The sequence below is a fragment of the Entelurus aequoreus genome, linkage group LG16 (assembly GCF_033978785.1).
Source record: "Entelurus aequoreus isolate RoL-2023_Sb linkage group LG16, RoL_Eaeq_v1.1, whole genome shotgun sequence".
Taxonomy (NCBI): Eukaryota; Metazoa; Chordata; class Actinopteri; order Syngnathiformes; family Syngnathidae; genus Entelurus; species Entelurus aequoreus.
The window spans coordinates 47,353,898-47,377,229 of NC_084746.1; the positions used below are offsets into that span (position 1 = coordinate 47,353,898).

A 23,332-nucleotide genomic window follows, 5' to 3' on the forward strand; every position below is an offset into this window, starting at 1 on the left:
GTAAATAATTCGATGTGATTATCTTGTGTGATGACTGTATTATGACGGTAGTATATATGATAGTGTATATCTGTATCATGAATCAATTTAAGTGGACCCCGACCTAAACAAGTTGAAAAACTTATTCGGGTGTTACCATTTAGTGGTCAATTGTACGGAATATGTACTTCACTGTGCAACCTACTAATAAAAGTCTCAATCAATCAATCAAAAAACTTTCCAGTCTGAGGTTTATTTCTATTGTTTCTATCTGCAGTTAAGCCCGATGCTATCACGTTAGCTCCGTAGCTAAAGTGCTTCGCCGACGTATTGTCGTGGAGATAAAAGTCACTGAATGTCCATTTCGCGTTCTCGACTCTCATTTTCAAGAGGATGGTTTAAAATACAAATCCGTGATCCACAATAGAAAAAGGAGAGTGTGTGGAATCCAATGAGCCAGCTTGTACCTAAGTTACGGTCAGAGCGAAAAAAGATGCTTCCTGCACTGCACTCTAGTCCTTCACTCTCACGTTCCTCATCCACAAATCTTTCATCCTGGCTCAAATTAATGGGGTAATCGTCGCTTTCTCGGTCCGAATCGCTCTCGCTGCTGGTGTAAACAATGGGGAAATGTGAGGAGCCTTTCAACCTGTGACGTCACGCTACTTCCGGTACAGGCAAGGCTTTTTTTTATCAGCGACCAAAAGTTGCAAACTTTATCGTCTATGTTCTCTACTAAATCCTTTCAGCAAAAATATGGCAATATCGCGAAATGATCAAGTATGACACATAGAATGGATCTGCTATCCCCGTTTAAATAAAAAAAAAATCATTTCAGTAGGCCTTTAAAAGGTTTGGACACCCCTGTTTGATTCCTTTTGTGTGTGTTCTTACAGTGGACGTCCACTAGGATGCTGACGTTGGTGCTGCCCACAGCATTGAAGACCTGACAGGACACGGGCTCCGTGAAGAAGGAGTGGTCGGCCGTGGTGGCAAACACACTCTCCCTGGCGCCCTCCAGCAGCACGCCGCCTTTAGCCCACCTGATGGAGACGCAGAAAACCGCAGCTTTTTTTTTGTGATGACGCTTCAATTATGACTTCTATTACCAATTACTGTATTATAGATGAAACATTTATGTCAAAAGCCGAGGGGCTCGATTGCAAATTTGAAAACTATATTTCTCTCCTTCCGCCATTTATATGAACTATATATTGTGCTGTACGTGACTCCAAATCCTATTACTATACAACAAATCTGCCACTAGGTGACGTTTTAATATTCACTCACTGGGCTTAGTGGAGGAGCATCTGGCAGAGCTCCCACAAAGGGACCCTCAGTGGAAGTCTCAAGTTTTTGCAGCACTCAGTAGCAAATTCTATCACAATGACGGCTGCTGGGTGTCAATGGGAACGCATGAATAAGAAATGATTTGCATTTAAAAAGATTTGCACTCTTTCTAAGTGCAGCATGTGCGGCAACACACCACACGGTAGCTTTTTGTCATCAATGGCGTCAGAACGGTGCGGCCATTGAATACGCAGTCCAGCAACTCCCCTCCTTTCCAATTGGTCACTTTGAACGCCTACAGAATCCTGGTTGGAGTCAATTCGAGGCAGAAAATGAGGTAAGTTGAGGAACAGACATATATGACAATCACAATGCCAGCCCATCGTTTACTGTACAGCTCCTACTGTACTAATTGCTGACCCAATACATAACATTCTCATAGGGTTGTACGGTATACCGGTATTGGTATAGTACCGCGATACTAATGAATCATATTCAGTACTATACCCCCCCCGCCCCGCACCTCAGTCGTGTCATTGCTGGTTTACGAGCAGACGAGCATGTTCGGCAGTGCACAATCACAGAGTACTTACAAGCAGACACAGTGTGTAGACAGAAAAGGGAGAACGGACGCATTTTGGCTTGAAAACTAACGATAAAGGTGAAGTTATATTCACACTAAATCCAGATCTGATCCATAGCCAAAAAGTTAGATTTAACACAGAAAATCATAGAATATTTCTTCCCTTTTTCATCCATTTTCTGTAATTATTGTCTTGTTTTCTTGCAAATGTCGGATTGGTAAAAATGTAAAGTCTATCTTATCCTATCCTATTTTTCCGGTTAGGTGTTGTGGCGCCCCCTGTTGCTTCGCTATGCACTTGGTAGCTTTTAAATGTGCTTTCATCCATTTTTCCCGTCGTGTCTTTGCTGGTTAACGAGCACACAAGCATGTTCGGCAGTGCACAATCACAGAGTACTTACAAGCAGACACAGTGTGTAGACAGAAAAGGGAGAACGGACGCATTTTGGCTTGAAAACTAACGATAAAGGTGAAGTTATAACACTGAAACGCCCTCAGGAAGAGATGCTTCAAGACATGGCTAGCTAGCTAGCGGCTAAAGTCCAGCCCAAGTCGGCACTGTTTTAGCTACTTCTAAATCACTAATCATCACCTCCGTGGCGACAAATAAAGTAAGTTTCTTACAAGTATCATCCCTGCAGCACGAGGAATAGCTAAACATGCTTCACCACACACCGTAGCTCACCGGCGTCAAAATGTAAACAAACGTCATTGGTTGATCTACACCTGACATCCACTGTAATGATACCAAGTACAGTAGCGTATCTAGTCGATACTACTATGATTACGTCAATATTTTTTGGCAACACAACATCTTCTTTCGTTTTTAAAAAATGTATATTATGTTTATAAACTCATTAAATACGTGACTGGACAAATGAGGACTTTGAATATGACCAATGATCCTGTAACGATACCAAATTTGTGGTGTCATCCAAACCAATGGAAAGTATCAAACTGTCACGGTGGGGTTTTTGCAGCTTACTACGAGGTTTGTTCTCCCGGGATGCAAACGGACTATTCAAGCTTGCAGGTAGGAACATATTTCTTAATCTTCTTAAAACTTAAAGTACTACAAAAAAACGGAAAACAAGGCGAAGGCACAACGCGCTGATCGCACCTGGAGCTAAACTAACAATTAGCATAAACTACAACAAGGAAAACTTACTAGCTGTGGCATGAACAAACAAAAACTTACGTATACAAGGCATGAAGCGAACACTTGGCATAAACTCGGAATCAGACATGAACCGAACAATGACGCCAGGCCGACTGACTGGCAAAGGCAGGTTTAAATAGTGTCTCTTGATTAGAGCCAGGTGAGCGTCCTGAACACCAGCGGCAGGTGAAAATCATACATTCCGACATTGTCTCGTATCAAACAGCAATAACTATGTACAGGGTTAGGAACCATTTCTTACCACTGAACATTCAAAACATGTTTAGTGAACGTGAGGGGGGGGGGGGGGGGGGCCTAGTTTGAGGAGAGAACTCAATTTTAAAATTCAGTTGAGAAATTCCACCATGAAAAGTTTTCGCATTTCCATCACAGGTGTCAAGTTGTGGAGCAATCTGAGCGAAGTTCATAAGCAAAGTCCAAGCATCAATGTTTTTAAAAGAATGTACAAAAATATATTGTTCACAGGATATAGTGAACTGCACTAAGAGTCAGTAGGTTTGTATGTGTATGTATATGTATACTATGTATACACGCTGTTGTGTCACATTCATAGTTACTTGTTAAATGTATGTTGTAGATATATATATATATATGTACATACTTATATATGTATATGTATTTATATAACATAACATTTTTATATACTATTATTATTAGGGATGTCCGATAATGGCTTTTTGCCGATATCCGATATGCCGATATTGTCCAACTCTTTAATTACCGATACCGATATCAACCGATACCGATATCAACCGATATATACAGTCGTGGAATTAACACATTATTATGCCTAATTTGGACAACCAGGTATGGTGAAGATAAGGTACTTTTTAAAAAAATGAATCAAATAAAATAAGATAAATAAATCAAAAACATTTTCTTGAATAAAAAAGAAAGTAAAACAATATAAAAACAGTGACATAGAAACGAGTAATTAATGAAAATTTGTCAAATTAACTGTTAAAGGTTAGTATTATTAGTGGACCAGCAGCACGCACAATCATGTGTGCTTACGGACTGTATCCCTTGCAGACTGTATTGATATATATTGATATATAATGTAGGAACCAGAATATTAATAACAGAAAGAAACAACCCTTTTGTGTGAATGAGTGTGAATGGGGGAGGGAGGTTTTTTGGGTTGGTGCACTAATTGTAAGTGTATCTTGTGTTTTTTATGTGGATTTAATTAAAAAAAACAAAAAACAAAAAAACTAACAAAAAAAAAAACGATACTGAAAATAAAAAAAACGATACCGATAATTTCCGATATTACATTTTAACGCATTTAATAATAATCTCTAATTATTATCATTATTATTATTAAACATACAGTAAGTAATAAGAGGGGTGGGAGTACATAAGTTTTTACTTCTTCTCACTCCTTTTCGGATATGTTTACATTAATGTTAATTTTAATTTCTTGTTTCTTTTTGCTTTTTATTATTACTATTATTATTAATATTGTTTTTGTTATTCATTCTTGAATGGCTTTTTTGTTGTTTTTTGCAAAATGTGTTTGTTTTTGTTTTGTCTACGTATTCGAAATAAACATGAAAAAAAAAAAAATTACAAAAAAAAAAAAAAACGCAACCATGGCAACCAAAACAAACAAGAGTGGACAAAAAACAGGAACTTTTGGAGTTAAACTAACAGAACATAACGAAAACATCATCCGGACCACGGATCATGACATCAAACAACAGAAGAATAAGTGATTATTACATTTTAACAGAAGTGTCGATAGAACATGTTAAAAGAGAAAGTAAGCAGATATTAACAGTAAATGAACAAGTAGATTAATAATTCATTTTCTACCACTTGTCCTTAATAATTTTGACAAAATAATAGAATGATAAATGACACAATATGTTACTGCATATGTCAGCAGACTAAATTAGGAGCCTTTGTTTGCTTACTTACTAATAAAAGACAAGTTGTCTTGTATGTTCACTATTTTATTTAAGGACAAACTTGCAATAAGAAACATTTTATGTTTTATTTATTTTATTTATTTATTTTTTATCGTGTTCTGTTTGCTCGGTTCTCGTATTATCTTTGAACCTGCCCATTGTACAGCACTTTGGCTACCCCTGTGGTAAATTTTAAATGTGCTTTATAAATAAAGTTGATTTGATTTGATTTGATATGTTTAATGTAGGGTATTTTTTGTTAAAATAAAGCCAATAATGCAATTTTTTTGTGGTCCCCTTTATTTGGAAAAGTACCGAAAAGTATCAAAATAATTTCGGCACCGGTACCGTTACCAAAATATTGGTATCGGGACAACACTACATCCTCGTGACCTTCCGTTATAGTGGTCTGATCACAGTAGGCGTGGGTGGAATGTCGCCTGTGTAGAAAAAACCCGAGAAACACATCCTGAGAGCACAGAGAGGCTGCGCAAGATTAAAATTAGCAGTGCCGTGCGCAAAATGAGTCCATGCGCACGTAATGTGTTTTTTACGCGCAATGGGTGAGGGCCGACATCCGGGCAACTGAGCTACATACGGGTTCTTCGAGCCATAGCAACCAGGCTGGCGTTGAAAACAAACCGTTGCCATTACTCTTTAACCTACGCTGGTTAAACCCGTCATTCTGTCTTCAAAATGCCGAAAAACTGTGTTGTTTTTGGTTGTGCTAACCACAACTGGAAACAGGGGAAACAAAGGTTGTATTTTGTTCTGCCAAAGCGTGATAAAAGCCCACAGAGACGAGACAAATGGCTCGCAGCCGAAGTCGGGGCCGGTGGCAACAAGAGCCGCCTCACGCTGTCTATGTCGGTGGCGGTCGAGTTCCGCGACTACTTGGGGGACTTCATCGAACACTACGCCCAGTTGGGTCCCAGCAACCCGGGCATGGTGCAGGATGAGCCGCGGCGGGCCCTGAAAAGCCAGTTCCTAGTGCGGGAGAATCGGAAGTACTACATGGACCTGAAAGAGAACCAGCGGGGACGGTTCTTGAGGATCCGGCAGACCGTGAACAGGGGGCCCGGCTTAGGGTCAGACCATGGCGCTCCCGGCGCAGGGACTTATCGAGTTCCGCGGCGCTTTGTCCAAACTTATTGACGATTACGGCGTGGACGAGGAGCCCGCGGAGCTGCCGGAGGGCTCGTCGATGACTGCGGACAACAAGCGCTTCTTCTTCGACGTGGGCTCCAACAAGTACGGCGTGTTCACACAAAGTTGTTGATAACTTCCGCGTCTCTTTCGTAGTAGCGCGCAGGCTAAGCTAACTAGCAAGCTAAGCTAAGCCTGAGAAGCTTTAAAGTTCACTGAGACGAGTCTGACGCAGATAATACATTTTCGGGGTCAGACCATCGCGCTCCCGGCGCAGGGACTTATCGAGTTCCGCGACGCTTTGTCCAAACTTATTGACGATTACGGCGTGGACGAGGAGCCCGCGGAGCCACCGGAGGGCTCGTCGATGACTGCGGACAACAAGCGCTTCTTCTTCGACGTGGGCTCCGACAAGTACGGCGTGTTCACACAAAGTTGTTGATAACTGCCGCATCTCTTTCTTAGTAGCGCGCAGGCTAAGCTAACTAGCAAGCTAAGCTAAGCCTGAGAAGCTTTAAAGTTCACTGAGACGAGTCTGACGCAGATAATACATTTTCGTTTTTTCACACGATATGCGAATAATAATAATAACGCCGACTTCCGAGCCACAACGCTCGTTAAATGCTTTTTCTGTCAATGCCGTGTTCGCTGTGAGCTGGTTTGTTTTCAACGAATTCCCGGTTGCTAGGGGATTGGTAGGCGGAAGTGACGTAGGTCCGCCCTCACCCATAATTTTGCTACTAATGCCATAAGAAATTAACTGCACAGTCAGGCACTTATTATTTATGGGCTCCACCTAGGACAGGGGTCGGCAACCCGCGGCTCTAGAGCCGCATGCGGCTCTTTAGCGCCGCCCTAGTGGCTCTCTGGAGCTTTTTCAAAAATGTATGAAAAATGGAAAAAGATGAGCGGGAAAAAAAAAAAAAGTTTTAATATGGTTTCTGTATGAGGACAAACATGACACAAACCTCCCTAATTGTTATAAATCACACTGTTTATATTAAACATGCTTCACTGATATCAAGTATTTGGCGAGCGCCGTTTTGTCCTACTAATTTTGGCGGTCCTTGAACTCACCTTAGTTTGTTTACAACTTTCTCCGACCATCTAGGACGTGTTTTATGCCACTCCTTTTTCTGTCTCATTTTGTCCACCACACTTTTAACGGTGTGCATGAATGCACAAAGGTGAGTTTTGTTGATGTTATTGACTTGTGTGGAGTGCTAATCGGGCATATTTGGTCACTGAATGACTGCAAGCTAATCGATGCTAACATGCTATTTAGGCTAGCTATATGTACATATTGCATCATTATGCCTCATTTGTTGCTATATTTGAGCTCATTTAGTTTCCTTTAAGTCCTCTTAATTAAATGTATATCTCATGACACATGTAATATGGCTTTTAATTTTTTGCGGCTCCAGACAGATTTGTTTTTGTATTTTTGGTCCAATATGGCTCTTTCAACATTTTGGGTTGCCGACCCCTGACCTAGGAAAACTGATCAAAAGCTTGTTTCCTTCACCGAGATGATGACATTAATTGAACCTGCCGTTTGAAAAAAAATGAACTCAAGTTTCCCCCCTAACCTGTAGCCCATGATGGGTGGGTTTGCGATGGCTTGGCAGGTGAAGGTGACTCTCTCGCCTTCCAGCACCGACCGAGGCTCAATGGACAAAGTCACTGTCGGAGGATCTGTACAGGGAAAAACATGCATGGTACAAAATCTCAACAGGACAAAGTCATAAATAGAAAACCTGATCGATTGAGGTCTCAAATATTTGACTTTTCATCTTTCTGGACTGCAGTGCCATAACAACGCAAACATACGGTGCACGTTGAGCATGATGGTGGCTCGTTTGCCCATGGGGACCGCCGGGTTGCTGGCCACGCAAGTAAAGTTACTGCTGCTGTCCGTGTCCGTCGGCATGATGGGAAGGTAGCTCCTGGTTGTAACTCTCTTCCTGTCAGGCAGCACCTCCTGGTAGGACGCCCAAGTTGGGGGGGAGAGAAAGAAGACCGATGAGAGATGACAGGGAGCAGGGAGGCGAGGTCATATTGATAGAAACACATGTTATGTTACGCTCTCCCGTCCATCCATCCATTTTCTACTGCTTATCCCTTTCCAGGTCGCGGGGGTGCTGGAGCCTATCTCGGCTACAATCGGGCAGAAGGCGGGGTGCACCCTGGACAAGTCGCCACCTCATCGCAGGGCCAACACAGATAGACAGACAACATTCACACTCACATTCACACACTAGGGTCAATTTAGTGTTGCCAATCAACCCATCCCCAGGTGCATGTCTTTGGAGGTGGGAGGAAGCCGGAGTACCCGGAGGGAACCTACGCAGTCACGGGGGAGAACATGCAAACTCCACACAGAAAGATACAGAGCGCAGGATCGAACCCAGGACCTTCGTATTGTCAGGCAGACGCACTAACCCCGTAATTTCCCCGTAATATTTGAAATTCTCGCCTGTCGCGATGGGAATCAAAGAACGGTTCTTGTTCAGGTCTGGTTCCCAATGTATCAATTCCTTGGAATCGCTTGCCATTTTTTGAAACGATTCCCTTAAAGCAGGGGTGTCCAAACTTTTTCCACCGAGGGCCGCACACGGAAAAATGAAAGCATGTGGGGGCCATTTTGATATTTTTCATTTTCAAACCAAAAAAATATATATGGATTTTTAAAATGTATTTTACCTTTAAGGGTAAAAGGGTCTCAGTTATTAAAATGTTAAAAATAAGTCTAATTTCTATTATTATTTTTTATTTAACGCTTACAGTAAATCTCTACATCAACTTAAAAAAAAAAAAAGGTTTTATGGCTTTTCTGTCAAAAACAACTTTGTTTTTTTAATAGTACAACTGAAATGAAATATGCAGTATTTAGTAATTAGAGCCCTAAAAGATCAATAATGCAGGACACCATTGATTTAAATTCTTTCATATTTTTGAGTCATCACAGTGAAAAGATAAATACAATACCACTAAATATATTTGGGATCCAAAAGGTGCCCCACTCAGAAAGTGATACATTTTTATTAATTCTTTTATTTTTTTACTTTCAACACTTAAGTTACGAGATCAACTTCAGATATATCTGTCGGTTTTACGTTTGAATTATTATTTTGTTTGTTTCATGCTCTTTTGTCAAAGAAAATGTTGATGTTTTTATATGGCAACTACATGTATGTAAGCCATAATCGTCAACAATAAATCAAAAGAAGGCTTGACATATCTTGTGTTGCCTGTTATAAGCCCATGTCTTTGTTTCACCTTGTACATCTAAAGAAACCTTTGCATGGCATATTGCAGGGTGTCATTTTTTTAGACAGATGACAAAGATTCTTAAAAGTTTTAAAAATGTCACAAAATGTTACATTCTTGTGTAATTTCCACATTTTGTTCAATTCTACAGAATTGTTTTATTTATGTATTTCAAAAATGTTTTTCTATCACATGTGCCTCCTAAGACCCCACTGTTCAAGGTTCAAGGTTCAAGGTTCAACTTTATTGTCCCCGCGGGGGAAATTGGTCTTGGGCACAGTGCATCATTGCTTTCTTAACATACACAAAAACAACAGAAGAAAAACACAAGCACAGACACAACCACAACCAGACAACTAACATTTAAACATCAGAACATGGAGCTTGATAGACATAGGTGGCACTTTGATGTAGGCATAAAATCTACAGTATGGAGATAAAGATAAAGTACCAGTGTGCATTGCACTAGAGCTCATGGATAAAGTGCTGTGTGCTAAAGTGCTATGTGCTAAAAAAGTGCTCACCTATGTATTAAAGGCCTACTGAAATGAATTTTTTTTATTTAAACGGGGATAGCAGATCTATTCTATGTGTCATACTTGATCATTTCGCGATATTGCCATATTTTTGCTGAAAGGATTTAGTATAGAACAACGACGATAAAGATTGCAACTTTTGGTATCTGATAAAAAAAAGGCTTGCCCCTACAGGAAGTAGCGTGACGTAGTCAGTTGAACATATACGCAAAGTTCCCTATTGTTTACAATGATGGCCGCATGAAGTGAGAGAGATTCGGACCGAGAAAGCGACAATTTCCCCATTAATTTGAGCGAGGATGAAAGATTTGTGGATGAGTAAAGTGCAAGTGAAGGACTAGTGGGGAGTTGAAGCTATTCAGATAGGGAAGATGCTGTGAGAGCCGGGGGTGACCTGATATTCAGCTGGGAATGACTACAACAGTAAATAAACACAAGACATATATATACTCTATTAGCCACAACACAACCAGGCTTATACTTAATATGCCACAAATTAATCCTGCATAAAAACACCTGCGTGTTTGTTACGCTAGCTCCTAGCTCCTCTGCTAGCTCCTAGCTCCATAGAACACGCCAATACAATTCAAACACCTGATCAACACACACAATCACTCAGCCCAAAAGACCGTTCACCTAACCCAAGGTTCATAAAGCTTATATATTTAAAAAAAGTTACGTACATACGCAAAAAAAAGTTGCGCACATACGGTCAAGCTATCAAATGTTTAGAAGCCAAAGCTGCATACTCACAGTAGCACGTCTGCGTCTTTGTCATCCAAATCAAAGTAATCCTGGTAAGAGTCTGTGTTGTCCCAGTTCTCTACTGGCGTCTGTGTATCGAAGTCAAAAGTCCTCCTGGTTAGAGTCTCTGTTATCCGAGTTCTTCCATCTTGACTGCATCTTTCGGGAATGTAAACAAAGAAGCGCCGGCTGTGTACTGTTGTTGCTGACTACGTTCGAAAAATACGTCCATTTCGCACCGACAACTTTCTTCTTTGCTTGCTCAGCTTCCTTCTCCATAATGCAATGAACATGATTGCAACAGATTCACGAACACAGATGTCCAGAATACTGTGGAATTATGAAATGAAAACAGAGCTTTTTCGTATTGGCTTCAATGTGGAAGGCATACCCGTGTTCGCCGGGCTACGTCACGCGCATACGTCATCCTCAGAGGCGTTTCGAACCGGAAGTTTAGCGGCAAATTTAAAATGTCACTTTATAAGTTAACCCGGCCGTATTGGCATGTGTTATAATGTTAAGATTTCATCATTGATATATAAACTATCAGACTGCGTGGTCGGTAGTAGTGGCTTTCAGTAGGCCTTTAACATTCTATTGCACATTGTTGGTCAGCTTAATGGAGGCTGGGACAAATGATCATTTAAGGCGGTTAGATTTGCATGGTGTTGGCTTTGTAAGGTCATGTTTGTCATGTCTGTTCATGTTTTTGTTTTGACCATGTGTCTGTTTTTTGGACTCTTTTTAGTTCCTGGTTGCACTTCCTTGTTTGGTTTGGTTTCCATGGTCACCCATTAGTTTTCACCTGTCTTGTCACGCACCTGTTTCACGTTTCGAGTCACACACCTGTTTTCACTGATCATGTCACTGTTATTTAAAGCCTGTCTTTTTCTGTTGGTCTTCCTGGCGACATCACCTTCTCCACACAAATGTATGCTTTGCACCTGTTTACCATAGTTCTTGTTTCATCTCATGCCAAGTAAGTTTTGGTTTAATGTTTATAGTTTTTATGCCCAAGTGCATGTCTTTTGTTTTTCATAGTCAAGTTTTTACCTCCGCTGGGAGCGCCTTTTGTGTATACCTTTTTTGAGTTTTGTTAGTGTAGAATAAAATCATGTTTTTACCTCCACGCCATGTTTGCTTCAGTTCGTTTGCATCTTGGGAAAGCAACCCACGCAGGAAACTGCATCATAGTCCATGTTCTGACAATGTTAGCTCTAAACCAAACAAAATTGACGCCAATCCACCTTTTTGTTATCTTTTTTTCCCAAATAAAAAATCGCAAAGAGAACCGATAAATAACCGAATCGTTAAGCAGAATGGGAAGTGGATAAATGTTATCAATTCCAATCCCGACTCGCCTGGGTGGATCCTGAAAAGTTGTTGTAAAACTCTTAAAACAAACCAGTGTTTCCAACATATTAATTGGGTGGCGTGGCACAAACAAATTTAGATTCTCCCAAATAGATTTGACGCTACCTATTTCCCCTCGCTCGTACATTGTAATGGCACTGTCTGTGAATATGGCTTGTCAATACAACTCTGTACAGAAGGTGTCTCCGTAACTCTGCTTCTTAACACATCTTATAAGCACCTGGCCTTCTAGAAAAAACAATAAGATGTTGTAAAGGGGATCAGTGTTTCCAACTTAGTGACGTTGTTGCTATATTTAGCAAGTTCGGAGGAACCTCGGGGTAATAGTTTAATTGATTTTCTTTGACGCAGCTTGTATTGCGAAACAGCTTCGCTCATTGAAATGAAAAACACAAATATATTGTAGTCCTGCGGTTAACACTGACAGTGGTTGAGTGGTTAGCACAGCTGCCGTGAAGTGCAACACTTCTGGGTTAAAATTTGGGGTTTTCCTATGATTCTTAATCTTCTACACGACATCCTTAGACAGTTTAAAGGCCTACTGAAACCTACTACTACCGACCACGCAGTCTGATAGTTTATATATCAATGATGAAATCTTAACATTGCAACACATGCCAATACGGCCGGGTTAACTTATAAAGTGACTTTTAAAACTTCCCGGGAAATATCCGGCTGAAACGTTGTGGTATGATGACGTACGAAGTCAGAGTAACGGAAGTTATGGTACCCGTAGAATCCTATACAAAAACCTCTGTTTTCATTTCATAATTCCACAGTATTTTGGACATCTTTTGCAATTTGTTTAATGAACAATGAAGGCTGCAAAGAAGACAGTTGTAGGTGGGATCGGTGTATTAGCAGCGGACTACAGCAACACAACCAGGAGGACTTTGTTGGAGCGCTAGCCGCGCTAGCCGCCGACCTCACCTTGACTTCCCACGTCTCCGGGCCGCCAAACGCATCGGGTGAAGTCCTTCGACCTTCTGCCGATCGCTGGAACGCAGGTGAGCACGGGTGTTGATGAGTACATGAGGGCTGGCTGGCGTAGGTGGAGAGCTAATGTTTTTAGCATAGCTCTGTGAGGTCCCGTTGCTAAGTTGCTAAGTTAGCTTCAATGGCGTCGTTAGCACAGCATTGTTAACCTTCGCCAGCCTGGAAAGCATTAACCGTGTATTTACATGTCCACGGTTTAATAGTATTGTTGATTTTCTATCTATCCTTCCTTCTATCCTTTATTTTTTTGTTTCTATATGCAGTTAAAGCACGATGCTATCACGTTAGCTCGTAGCTAAAGCATTTCGCCGATGTATTGTCGTGGAGATAAAAGGCACTGAATGTCCATTTTGCGTTCTCGACTCTCATCTTCAAGAGGATATAGTATCCGAGGTGGTTTAAAATACAAATCCGTGATCCACAATAGAAAAAGGGGTGTGTGGAATCCAATGAGCCAGCTTGTACCTAAGTTACGGTCAGAGCGAAAAAAGATACGTCCATCACTGTCTCTCAAGTCCTTCACTGTAACGTTCCTCATCTACGAATCTTTCATCCTCGCTCAAATTAATGGGGTAATCATCACTTTCTCGGTCCGAATCTCTCTCGCTCCATTGTAAACAACGGGGAATTGTGAGGAATACTAGCTCCTGTGACGTCACGCTACTTCCGGTACAGGCAAGGCTTTTTTTTATCAGCGAGCAAAAGTTGCGAACTTTATCGTGGATTTTCTCTACTAAATCCTTTCAGCAAAAATATGGCAATATCGCGAAATGATCAAGTATGACACATAGAATGGATCTGCTATTCCCGTTTGAATAAAAAAAAATCATTTCAGTAGGCCTTTAATTGAAGACTCTCGGATAGATTGTCTTACTTGTAAGGATGAATTGTGTTAAGGCTCAGTTTTGTGTCTCATCAGTGCATTTTGGTGACGGGTCTTCACTTCCTGTCTCCCAGTTGACATCAATGTGTCTTCTTTCTTCCCTTGTGAAATTATAACACCTTGTCTTCCCTTCTCTTTGCCTCGTTGTTGTTCTTGCTGTCAGTCTTTGCAGTCGCTTATTCCCATTCTTCTCTGATCTTTATGCTTTGACTACTGCTCTATTTTGTGTCTTAGAATTTAGATTTAGTCTCTTATTCTGGCTTCCTATTATTTGGGCTGTTGGGACTACTTACTTAGTACTTACTTTGTAACGCGTTACTGTAACGCCGTTACTTTCGGCGGTAAATAGTAATCTATTATTTTTTATATTCAGTAACTCAGTTACCGTTACTACATGATGCGTTACGGCGTTATTTTACGTTATTTTTTATGTAGTATCGGCAAGAAACTGAGAAGATCTGAGGGTGTTTTATTGGAGCGCTGCGGAAGAGGCGACCAGGAAGAGGCGCGCCATCTGTGTGTGTGTGTGTGGGAGGGGGCGTGTCTGTGTTTACTAACAAGACATGGTGAAGCCCGAAGCCGAGTTTCTTAACATGGAGATATTCTCACTACTTTTCTTTTGTCGACCACAAAGAAAATAACATTTTAGTTTAATGTACACTACCGTTTGAAAAGTTTGGGGTCACCCAAACAATTTTGTGGAATAGCCTTCATTTCTAAGAACAAGAATAGACTGTCGAGTTTCAGATGAAAGTTCTCTTTTTCTGGCCATTTTGAGCGTTTAATTGACCCCACAAATGTGATGCTCCAGAAACTCAATCTGCTCAAAGGAAGGTCAGTTTTGTAGCTTCTGTAACGAGCTAAACTGTTTTCAGAAGTGTGAACATGATTGCACAAGGGTTTTCTAATCATCAATTAGCCTTCTGAGCCAATAAACACATTGTACCATTAGAACACTGGAGTGATAGTTGCTGGAAATGGGCCTCTATACACCTATGTAGATATTGCACCAAAAACCAGACATTTGCAGCTAGAATAGTCATTTACCACATTAGCAATGTATAGAGTGTATTTCTTTAAAGTTAAGACTAGTTTAAAGTTATCTTCATTGAAAAGTACAGTGCTTTTCCTTCAAAAATAACGACATTTCAATGTGACCCCAAACTTTTGAACGGTAGTGTAAGTTGTGTCTTGGATCAAAGATCCTATCCTAGCAATTCAAATCTGCTGAAACAGCTACAAAAGCAACATGCTTCGACAAAGCTAGCAAAGAGAGACACACTTCACCTCTTGAGCAACAGCGGCTGGATTTTAACGAGGCACTGCACACTGAAGGTACACACACTCTGTCAATTCTCTTATATACTGTTGCTCTTTCATTCTAGACTTCTAGAGTGTTTGATTATCACAACACTCTAAATGTAAAGACTATAACGTTCACAAACATAAAGAGGGATGCTAGTGGGGCAGGTCAATCTTTCCTTATCTCGAAACTAAAACTGGGGAAATGCGTAGTGTTCTGGGCTTCAGACATGATTATATTTCAGAATTCCTTGAGAGAAAAAAACGCCTGGTTAGGCTTTGTGTATGTAGTGTGTGCCTTCCTTGCTTTACAGCTATGTTGTTATTATGCTGTTTGTTACTTATGTATGTTATGTTGCAGCTATTTAAAATAGTTTTGTCAATTTGTTCTGGCCTGAAACAAATTGGCCCTTTGAAACATACCTTTGTCTTTGTGTGTTGTATGTAGACCACATTGCTTAACAGAGTTCAGTGATGCAAATGCATGTCAAGTTGATCAAGAGATTGTATTATTCTCCAGTGCAATAACAGTACTGAAATGAAAGCTAAAAGGGCATAAAAGGGGTTCTTTAAAAAAATTAAAATATACATATAAGTAACTAAATAGTTACTTTTCACAGTAACTTATTACTTTTTGGTGTAAGTGACCGAGTTAGTAACTGAGTTACTTTTGAAATAAAGTAACCATTGTAGTGGATTGTCCGAAGCTTAAACAGCAACAAAAGTGAATTTAGTACAAAAAATGTATTTACCCATAGTCAAAAGTGCAAGTCGGATTGAGCTATCCCTGCAGACAAACAACCGTCCTCCGGAGGACACACGAATCAAGCAATCTCTCTAGAGTCCTGGGGCCGTACTTATCAAGCTCCTTAGAATTACTCCTAAGAAGTCTGCTAAGAGTTGACTTAAGAGTAAATAAATTATTCGCTGAAAGCTGCACTTAAAAGTTAGTTATCAAGCATCTTACTCACACTTTCAGCGAAGTGTAGGACTGAATCTTAAGTGTCACACTCAGAGCTGAATTACGACATTACTATGTGCCGTAAACGGAATTTTAGGTGACGTCATTTCTGTGTCCATAGAAATGACCAATCACGGAATGGAATCCGTTGTCTAAGAATAAAGAAATATCTTGGAAATATTTAAGTGGACAATGGGAGTGTATATTTTGACAATAAACTACAAAATAATACAAAACAAACTAGTCCCCGCCAGCACTCACGCTACCGCTCCCTCTCTTCTCTCGCCCACACACTCACTGACGTCACTCACCTCACGGCCACACACATACGCTACTGTCATAACATTTTCTTTCCAATTCATTAATTAGGCAACTAATTTGAAACTGGTGTGGGTGGCTCTATATATACTAGCCCACTGCAGACACAATGCAGAAATCAACAAGGAATCGAAAAGTATTAAATCTGTGACAAAAATAATATCCGCTCTGTCTAAACGATACCGTTTGATCAGCTGCCCGTCATCAAAAAACAAAAACATTGTTCCGTTCCCTGAACGTTCGCGCACGTCTCTCTCGCCTCAGTGCCATCCCCTGCTGGCAACTCCTAACCACTTAAGACACCTCTGAAGGTCTCTTAAATATCGTGGAGAGTAGGAGTGATTCTTAGACTTAAGAACGTTGATAAAAAGCTTTTATTCTTAAGTTTGAGAGTAGGACTAAATTTCGCAAATTCTCAGGACTTAAGTGTAAAATGGCACTCTAAGAAGCTTGATAAGTACGGCCCCTGGTCTCCTGCCCATTTTATCTGTTTCCCTCATGCGTCAAGGTCCCGTTGTTTTCGACCTGTTTGTTTTGCACCATCCTTGAAGCCCTTAGTCATGCTTAGACAATCAAAACATTTTGTAGACCGGTCGGCGCGACTTCATATTGAACTTTGGCCTACTTCTAGTCCTTCAATGGCTTAGAATAGAAGAGAAATGAAATGAGCGTACATTCTTGACAGACATGAAATATAGTTCAAAGGTCAGAAATTCCGCAACACTATTAACTGTAACTAGTTACTGGTTTTCAGTAACTAACCCAACACTGGTTACAGGACATCTGTCAGCTTGCTGAAGGTCTGGTCCGTCACTAATCTACTTGTGTCTGTGGCAGTCCTTTGACTGACAAGTGATCAATTCAGTCTCTCAGGATAAGCGAGATGGGAAAACGATGCATGGATAATCAATGGCTGGTCAAAATGTTTTCCAAATGTGACAAACCCACAGCTAGGAAAAAATATGTGCATGTTTGCAAACTAGAAAGGGATGTCAAAGAATTGTCTTGTGATGTTGGTCGGGATCGCTAGCCTGCTTAGTCATAGGGTTTGGTTTGCAGCGCCTTTGTGGTCATGAGTCGTTGAGCTTTAATTACTGCAGGACGGTTGTTCACAAAGCACCTTTTCTGTATTTGAAAGCCACATGAGGCGGTTTTGAATCACAACACTTGGAGAACTAAGAGCCTTTCTGTTCCTGTTGCAGCGTCATAGACCGCCCCGTCTTCCAAGGTGTTATTTTACTTGTCCTGTGTAATGTAAAAGCTCCTGCTACTGGACTGGTCTGATCTGGCCTGGTCTGGTCTGGTAGATACTCAAACTCCTCCTTTCACGCCAAAAGCAAAGAGCATGAGAATGAGCTGGCAAACAAAATGGTTTATAGCTTACCCGAGAGCTAAAGATTGTTCTTCTTTTGTACTGAAAATTTGTGCTCTAACCCTCTTTAATCCAACACAAGGCATGTGCGATTAAGAGGATCTTTCTGAGAATCTATCCTGCTTGCTACTACCTCTACCAGGAATTTTTTATCGACTTTGGGTTTATTTGTTCATCTGTTTGTGCGCATGATTCATGTACAAAGGCTGTGATGGTTAAAATTTGATTATTTTTTAAGAAGGCCTTTTCAAAGTGTAAGAAAAGATCAGTAAATGTTGCACATACCGAAAAAAAACAACTACATTTCATATTCATTTAATAGACATACATGTTAAAATAAATAAATAAATATTTTTCATCCAAAAGGGAGCATCTCAGGTCAGAGATTGAATATTTATTCACAATATGTTATTGTGTTCCCCTTGAAACCAGAAAGAAACTTAGATTTTTTTTTATAGACGACTTGTGATGTTTCGTGACCAGCTTAGAGTGTGTTGGCTGCTAGCAACATGAGTGCACGGGTGGTTCTGACTCACCGTGGACTGTTGGGCTCCCTCCACAGGCAATCCATTCTTGGTCCACTGGATGTGCGCGGCAGGCTTGGCGCCGCGGGTTACGCAGGTCAGGTTGTGTGGCGTTCCAGCCATGAGCAGGAGCTCCGGGGTTCCCTCCACCACCGGGTCTTCGGGGGGGACTGGAGGACAGCCACGAGAGCGTTACTCAACACAGACACACTTTTTATGCATGTGTGCACAAACACATCAGGCCAGAAAAAGCCTTTTGGATTCACTTAAATAAACAACATGTTGTTGTTGTTTATCAGTACTTTACACAGCAAGGTCATAAAATGACACTATGCTGATAACAAATATTACTAAGACTGTCACTTAAGGCAGAGGTCTCCAACCTTTTTTGCATCACGGACCGGTTTAATGCAGGCATTATTTTCAGGGACCGGGTTTCCACTTGTGCCAGATAAATATGAAAAATACAACTCACTGTAACGCTGAATTAATGAGAGCCCTGGGCTTGTTTATTTGGGATGAGATCCCCAGCAGGTTACCATGAACCTGCTGGGGACTCCAGATGGAAATCAGCCTCTGGCTACAATCCGTCACATTTATATTTTATATTTTCACTAATGTGCATTGTATCGTGTCACAAATATAACAAATGGCAACTTCCTATGAGGAGTTTTATTTGACATCTATAAACAAGCTTATTGGTGTGTCTAGTTTGACAAGCAAAAGTTCAGTCGAAGAAAATGCAGTCGTTTCTAAATTATTTAATGTGTCTTTGCGGCCTGGTAGCAAATGCGTCACGGACCGATACCGGTCCCCGGACCGGTAGTTGGGGACCCCTGACTTAAGGTGCTTAAAAGCCGTTAGAGGGTATGATATCATGCTTAATCTTACTTAATCTACATTTAAAACACTTTCTTGTGGTCTAGCTCAGACCACGAAGGACCTATAAGGGCCTCCAAAAATATATTTGTCTTTTCTTGTGGTCTAGCTCAGACCATAGGGGCCTATAAGGGCCTCCAAAAATATATTTGTCTTAGCTGTGGTTCGTATGGGCCACAGCAGTACTCAATTGTAATAGACTTTGCCACTACATTGACTGTTTATTTAAGGACATTTTTTTAATATAAATGTATATGAATATAAAAAATTATATAATATATATATATATATATATATATATATATATATATATATATATATATATATATATATATATATATATATATATATATATATATACACTACCGTTCAAAAGTTTGGGGTCACATTGAAATGTCCTTATTTTTGAAGGAAAAGCACTGTACTTTTCAATGAAGATAACTTTAAACTAGTCTTAACTTTAAAGAAATACACTCTATACATTGCTAATGTGGTAAATGACTATTCTAGCTGCAAATGTCTGCTTTTTGGTGCAATATCTACATAGGTGTGTAGAGGCCCATTTCCAGCAACTATCACTCCAGTGTTCTAATGGTACAATGTGTTTGCTCATTGGCTCAGAAGGCTAATTGATGATTAGAAAACCCTTGTGCAATCATGTTCACACATCTGAAAACAGTTTAGCTCGTTACAGAAGGTACAAAACTGACCTTCCTTTGAGCAGATTGAGTTTCTGGAGCATCACATTTGTGGGGTCAAATAAACGCTCAAAATGGCCAGAAAAAGAGAACTTTCATCTGAAACTCGACAGTCTATTCTTGTTCTTAGAAATGAAGGCTATTCCACAAAATTGTTTGGGTGACCCCAAACTTTTGAACGGTAGTGTATATATATATACAGTATATATATATATATATATACGTTAGGTCAGGAAAAAACGCAGAGGCTATATCATCCCTACAAGCCTGTTTCACAGGTTTCCCTGCTTGTCAGGGGATTTTGGGTTTAGCATGTCTATATAAATCCCCTAAATAATTTGGTTTTGTTAAGAAAAAAACCCCCCAACAAATTAAATATAAAGTGGCCAAATTCTAAATTTAGAAAATCATCCATCCATCCATTTTCTACCGCTTATTCCCTTTGGGGGTCGCGGGGGGCGCTGGAGCCTATCTCAGCTACAATCGGGCGGAAGGCGGCGTACACCCTGGACAAGTCGCCACCTCATCGCATCTTACTTAATCTACATTTAAAACACTTTCTTGTGGTCTAGCTCAGACCACGGAGGACCTATAAGGGCCTCCAAAAATATATTTGTCTTTTGTTGTGGTCTAGCTCAGACCATAGGCGACCTATAAGGGCCTCCAAAAATATATTTGTCTTAGCTGTGGTTCGTATGGGCCACAGCAGTACTCAATTGTAACACACTTTTCCACAACATTGACTGTTTAAGGATTTTTTTTTATATATATGTATATAAATATAAAAAATTATATTATATATATATATATATATATATATATATATATATATATATATATATATATATATATATATATATATATATATACTGTATGTATATAAATATAAAAAATTATATAATATATATATATATATATATATATATATATATACATATATATATATATATATATATATATATATATATATATATATATATATATATATATATATATATATATATATATATATATGTATATATATATACACACACGTTAGGTCAGGAAAAAACGCAGAGGATATATCATCCTTACAAGCCTGTTTCACAGGTTTCCCTGCTCGTCAGGGGATTTATAAAATCCCCTGACGAGGGTTTAGCATGTCTATATAAATCCCCTAAATAATTTGGTTTTGTTAAGAAAAAAAACCCCCAATAAATTAAATATAAAGTGGCCAAATTCTGAATTTAGAAAATCATAAAACCTGTCATTTAATCGAATTCAATTGAATATGTTTATGAATCTGTCATGTCCTGTTGTTTCCACGGCGTTTGATAAGCCAAATTAAAGCACCTGTCTACGAGAAGTCGTGCCGGTGTTGTCATTTTGAAACCACAGCCATCTTTACCTTAGAGAAGAATATGTCGGTGAGCTCTCATCCGAATTCCACAAATTTCCATACCACGAATTTGAGAGACAAAAACAAAGTTAAAGTCCCAACGATCGTCACACGCACACTGGATGTGGTGAAATTTGCCCTCTGCGTTTGACCCATCCCCATGTTCACCCCCTGGGAGGTGAGGGGAGCAGTGAGCAGCAGCATGCGCCGCGCTTGGGAATCATTTGGTGAAATAATGAGCGTGACAACCTATTTTTAGTTCTCTGTTCTATAAGTGAATTGTTAGGTCAGCTATTTCATCCACAAGTTAGTTCGTTCAAACCTTAAAAAACGCGGAATGTTGATGTACTTGGAGCAAAAAACAAAACTGGTTGTGATCCACTTACTGAGAACATTGAGTTTGGCCCTTCTGGAGCGCAGGGCGGCCTCAGTGGCCTGACACTCGTACAGGGAATCATCCGACAGCTCGGCATGGGAGATCTCCAGGTTGAACTGGCCCGTGTCCAAAGCCCGTAGCACCCGATACCTGGGCCAAGCTGCAGGAGGTAAGTGAGGGTGGGAGACACAAGGAAACGTTTCACCAAACTATATGATGAATGTGCTATGACAGGGGTCGGCAACCCGCGGCTCCGGAGCCATATGCGGCTCTTTGACCACTGATGCGGCTCAGATGCATACTTGCCGACCCCCCCGATTTTCCCAGGAGACGTATGGATCTCAGTGCGTCTCCTAGATAACTCCCAGGGCATATATAATCCTATTTTCACTCTAATTACTAAATTAAGGGCGTGCCCTAATTGCACTGCAGTAATTGTCCTCTATAGCATTTACAAACAGAGTGCCAGCCCAGCCACATGTTGTATGTAGCTTTTACTTGCACACGTAGGAGACAGCAAGGCATACTTAGTCATCAGCCACACAGCTTACACTGACGGTTGCCGTATAAAACAACTTTAACACTGTTACGTTACAAATATGCGCCACACTGTGAACCCACACCAAAAAAGAATGAAAAACACATTTCTGGAGAACATCCGCACCGTAACACAACATAAACACAACACAACCAATACCCAGAATCCCATGCAGCCCTAACTCTTCCGGTCTAGATTATACACCCCCGCTACCACCAAAACCCCCCACACATCCACCCTCCCCCCCTCCGTGCGTCGGTTGAGCGGAAGAGTTAGGGCTGCATGGGATTCTGGGTATTTGTTGTGTTGTGTTTATGTTGTGTTACAGTGCAGATGTTCTCCAGAAATGTGTTTGTCATTCTTTTTTGGTGTGGGTTCAAAGTGTGGCGCATATTTGTAACGTAACAGTGTTAAAGTTGTTTTATACGGCTACCGTCAGTGTAAGCTGTGTGGCTGTTGAACTAGTACGCCTTGCTGTCACTTACGTGAGCATGCTGAAGCTGCCTTCTACATGTGGTCGAGCAGGTACACTGTTTGGGCAGGCTGTAGAGGGCGCCAAAAGCAGTGCCATCACGCCCTGATATTCGGGAGTCTCCCGTAAATAATGAGAGGGTTTGCAAGTATGACGCTATCAAGCGCCATTCATTCAAAACTCGCGGGTCGCACTAACATCAAATTTCCATATTAAGGTGCGTGCCGGTGCGTATGTCTGAGACACCTGGTTAACATAGCACAAAGCAATTTAAGCTTTGTATGCAGTGTTTTTCATTTTAAAAACATTTTTGTGGCTCCCATTATTTTCTTTAATTTGTGAAACTTGCCAAAATGGCTTTTTGAGTGGTAAAGGTTGCCGACCCCTGTGCTATGGAGTTGCTTCTTTGGGGAGAGTTGAGTTCAACGAAATGACACCATTGATAAAGCACACCTGGAAGTGTTGCAGGTATGAGTCATCACATCAACACACAAACGCCTATCGTCTATTTTTACCCACTGGATGAGTCGTCAACATTGATAAAAAAAAATAATTCTATGATGTTAGATTAAAAAAAAAGCCCAACCAGGTACTCCTGCTTACGAGAGACAAAGACGTAA

At 40.5% G+C, this 23,332-nt stretch overlaps 1 protein-coding gene and 1 long non-coding RNA gene across 2 annotated transcripts in view; one reads left to right on the forward strand and one right to left on the reverse strand.

Moving 5' to 3' along the window:
• The window catches only part of kirrel1b (kirre like nephrin family adhesion molecule 1b), a 219,235-nt gene that overhangs the window by 61,361 nt on the left and 134,542 nt on the right, over nt 1-23,332 (reverse strand). The window contains exons 4-8 of the mRNA XM_062023153.1: nt 21,713-21,862; nt 18,384-18,541; nt 7,922-8,072; nt 7,681-7,786; nt 874-1,022 (exon numbers count right to left, since the gene is read on the reverse strand). Of these exons, the coding sequence (XP_061879137.1) occupies nt 874-1,022; nt 7,681-7,786; nt 7,922-8,072; nt 18,384-18,541; nt 21,713-21,862 (714 nt within the window). The remainder of the gene's footprint in view (nt 1-873; nt 1,023-7,680; nt 7,787-7,921; nt 8,073-18,383; nt 18,542-21,712; nt 21,863-23,332) is intronic.
• Nucleotides 7,795-8,109, forward strand: LOC133631107 (uncharacterized). The gene is made up of 3 exons (XR_009821400.1): nt 7,795-7,809; nt 7,900-7,986; nt 8,063-8,109. It is a non-coding gene; the product is annotated as an uncharacterized LOC133631107 (long non-coding RNA).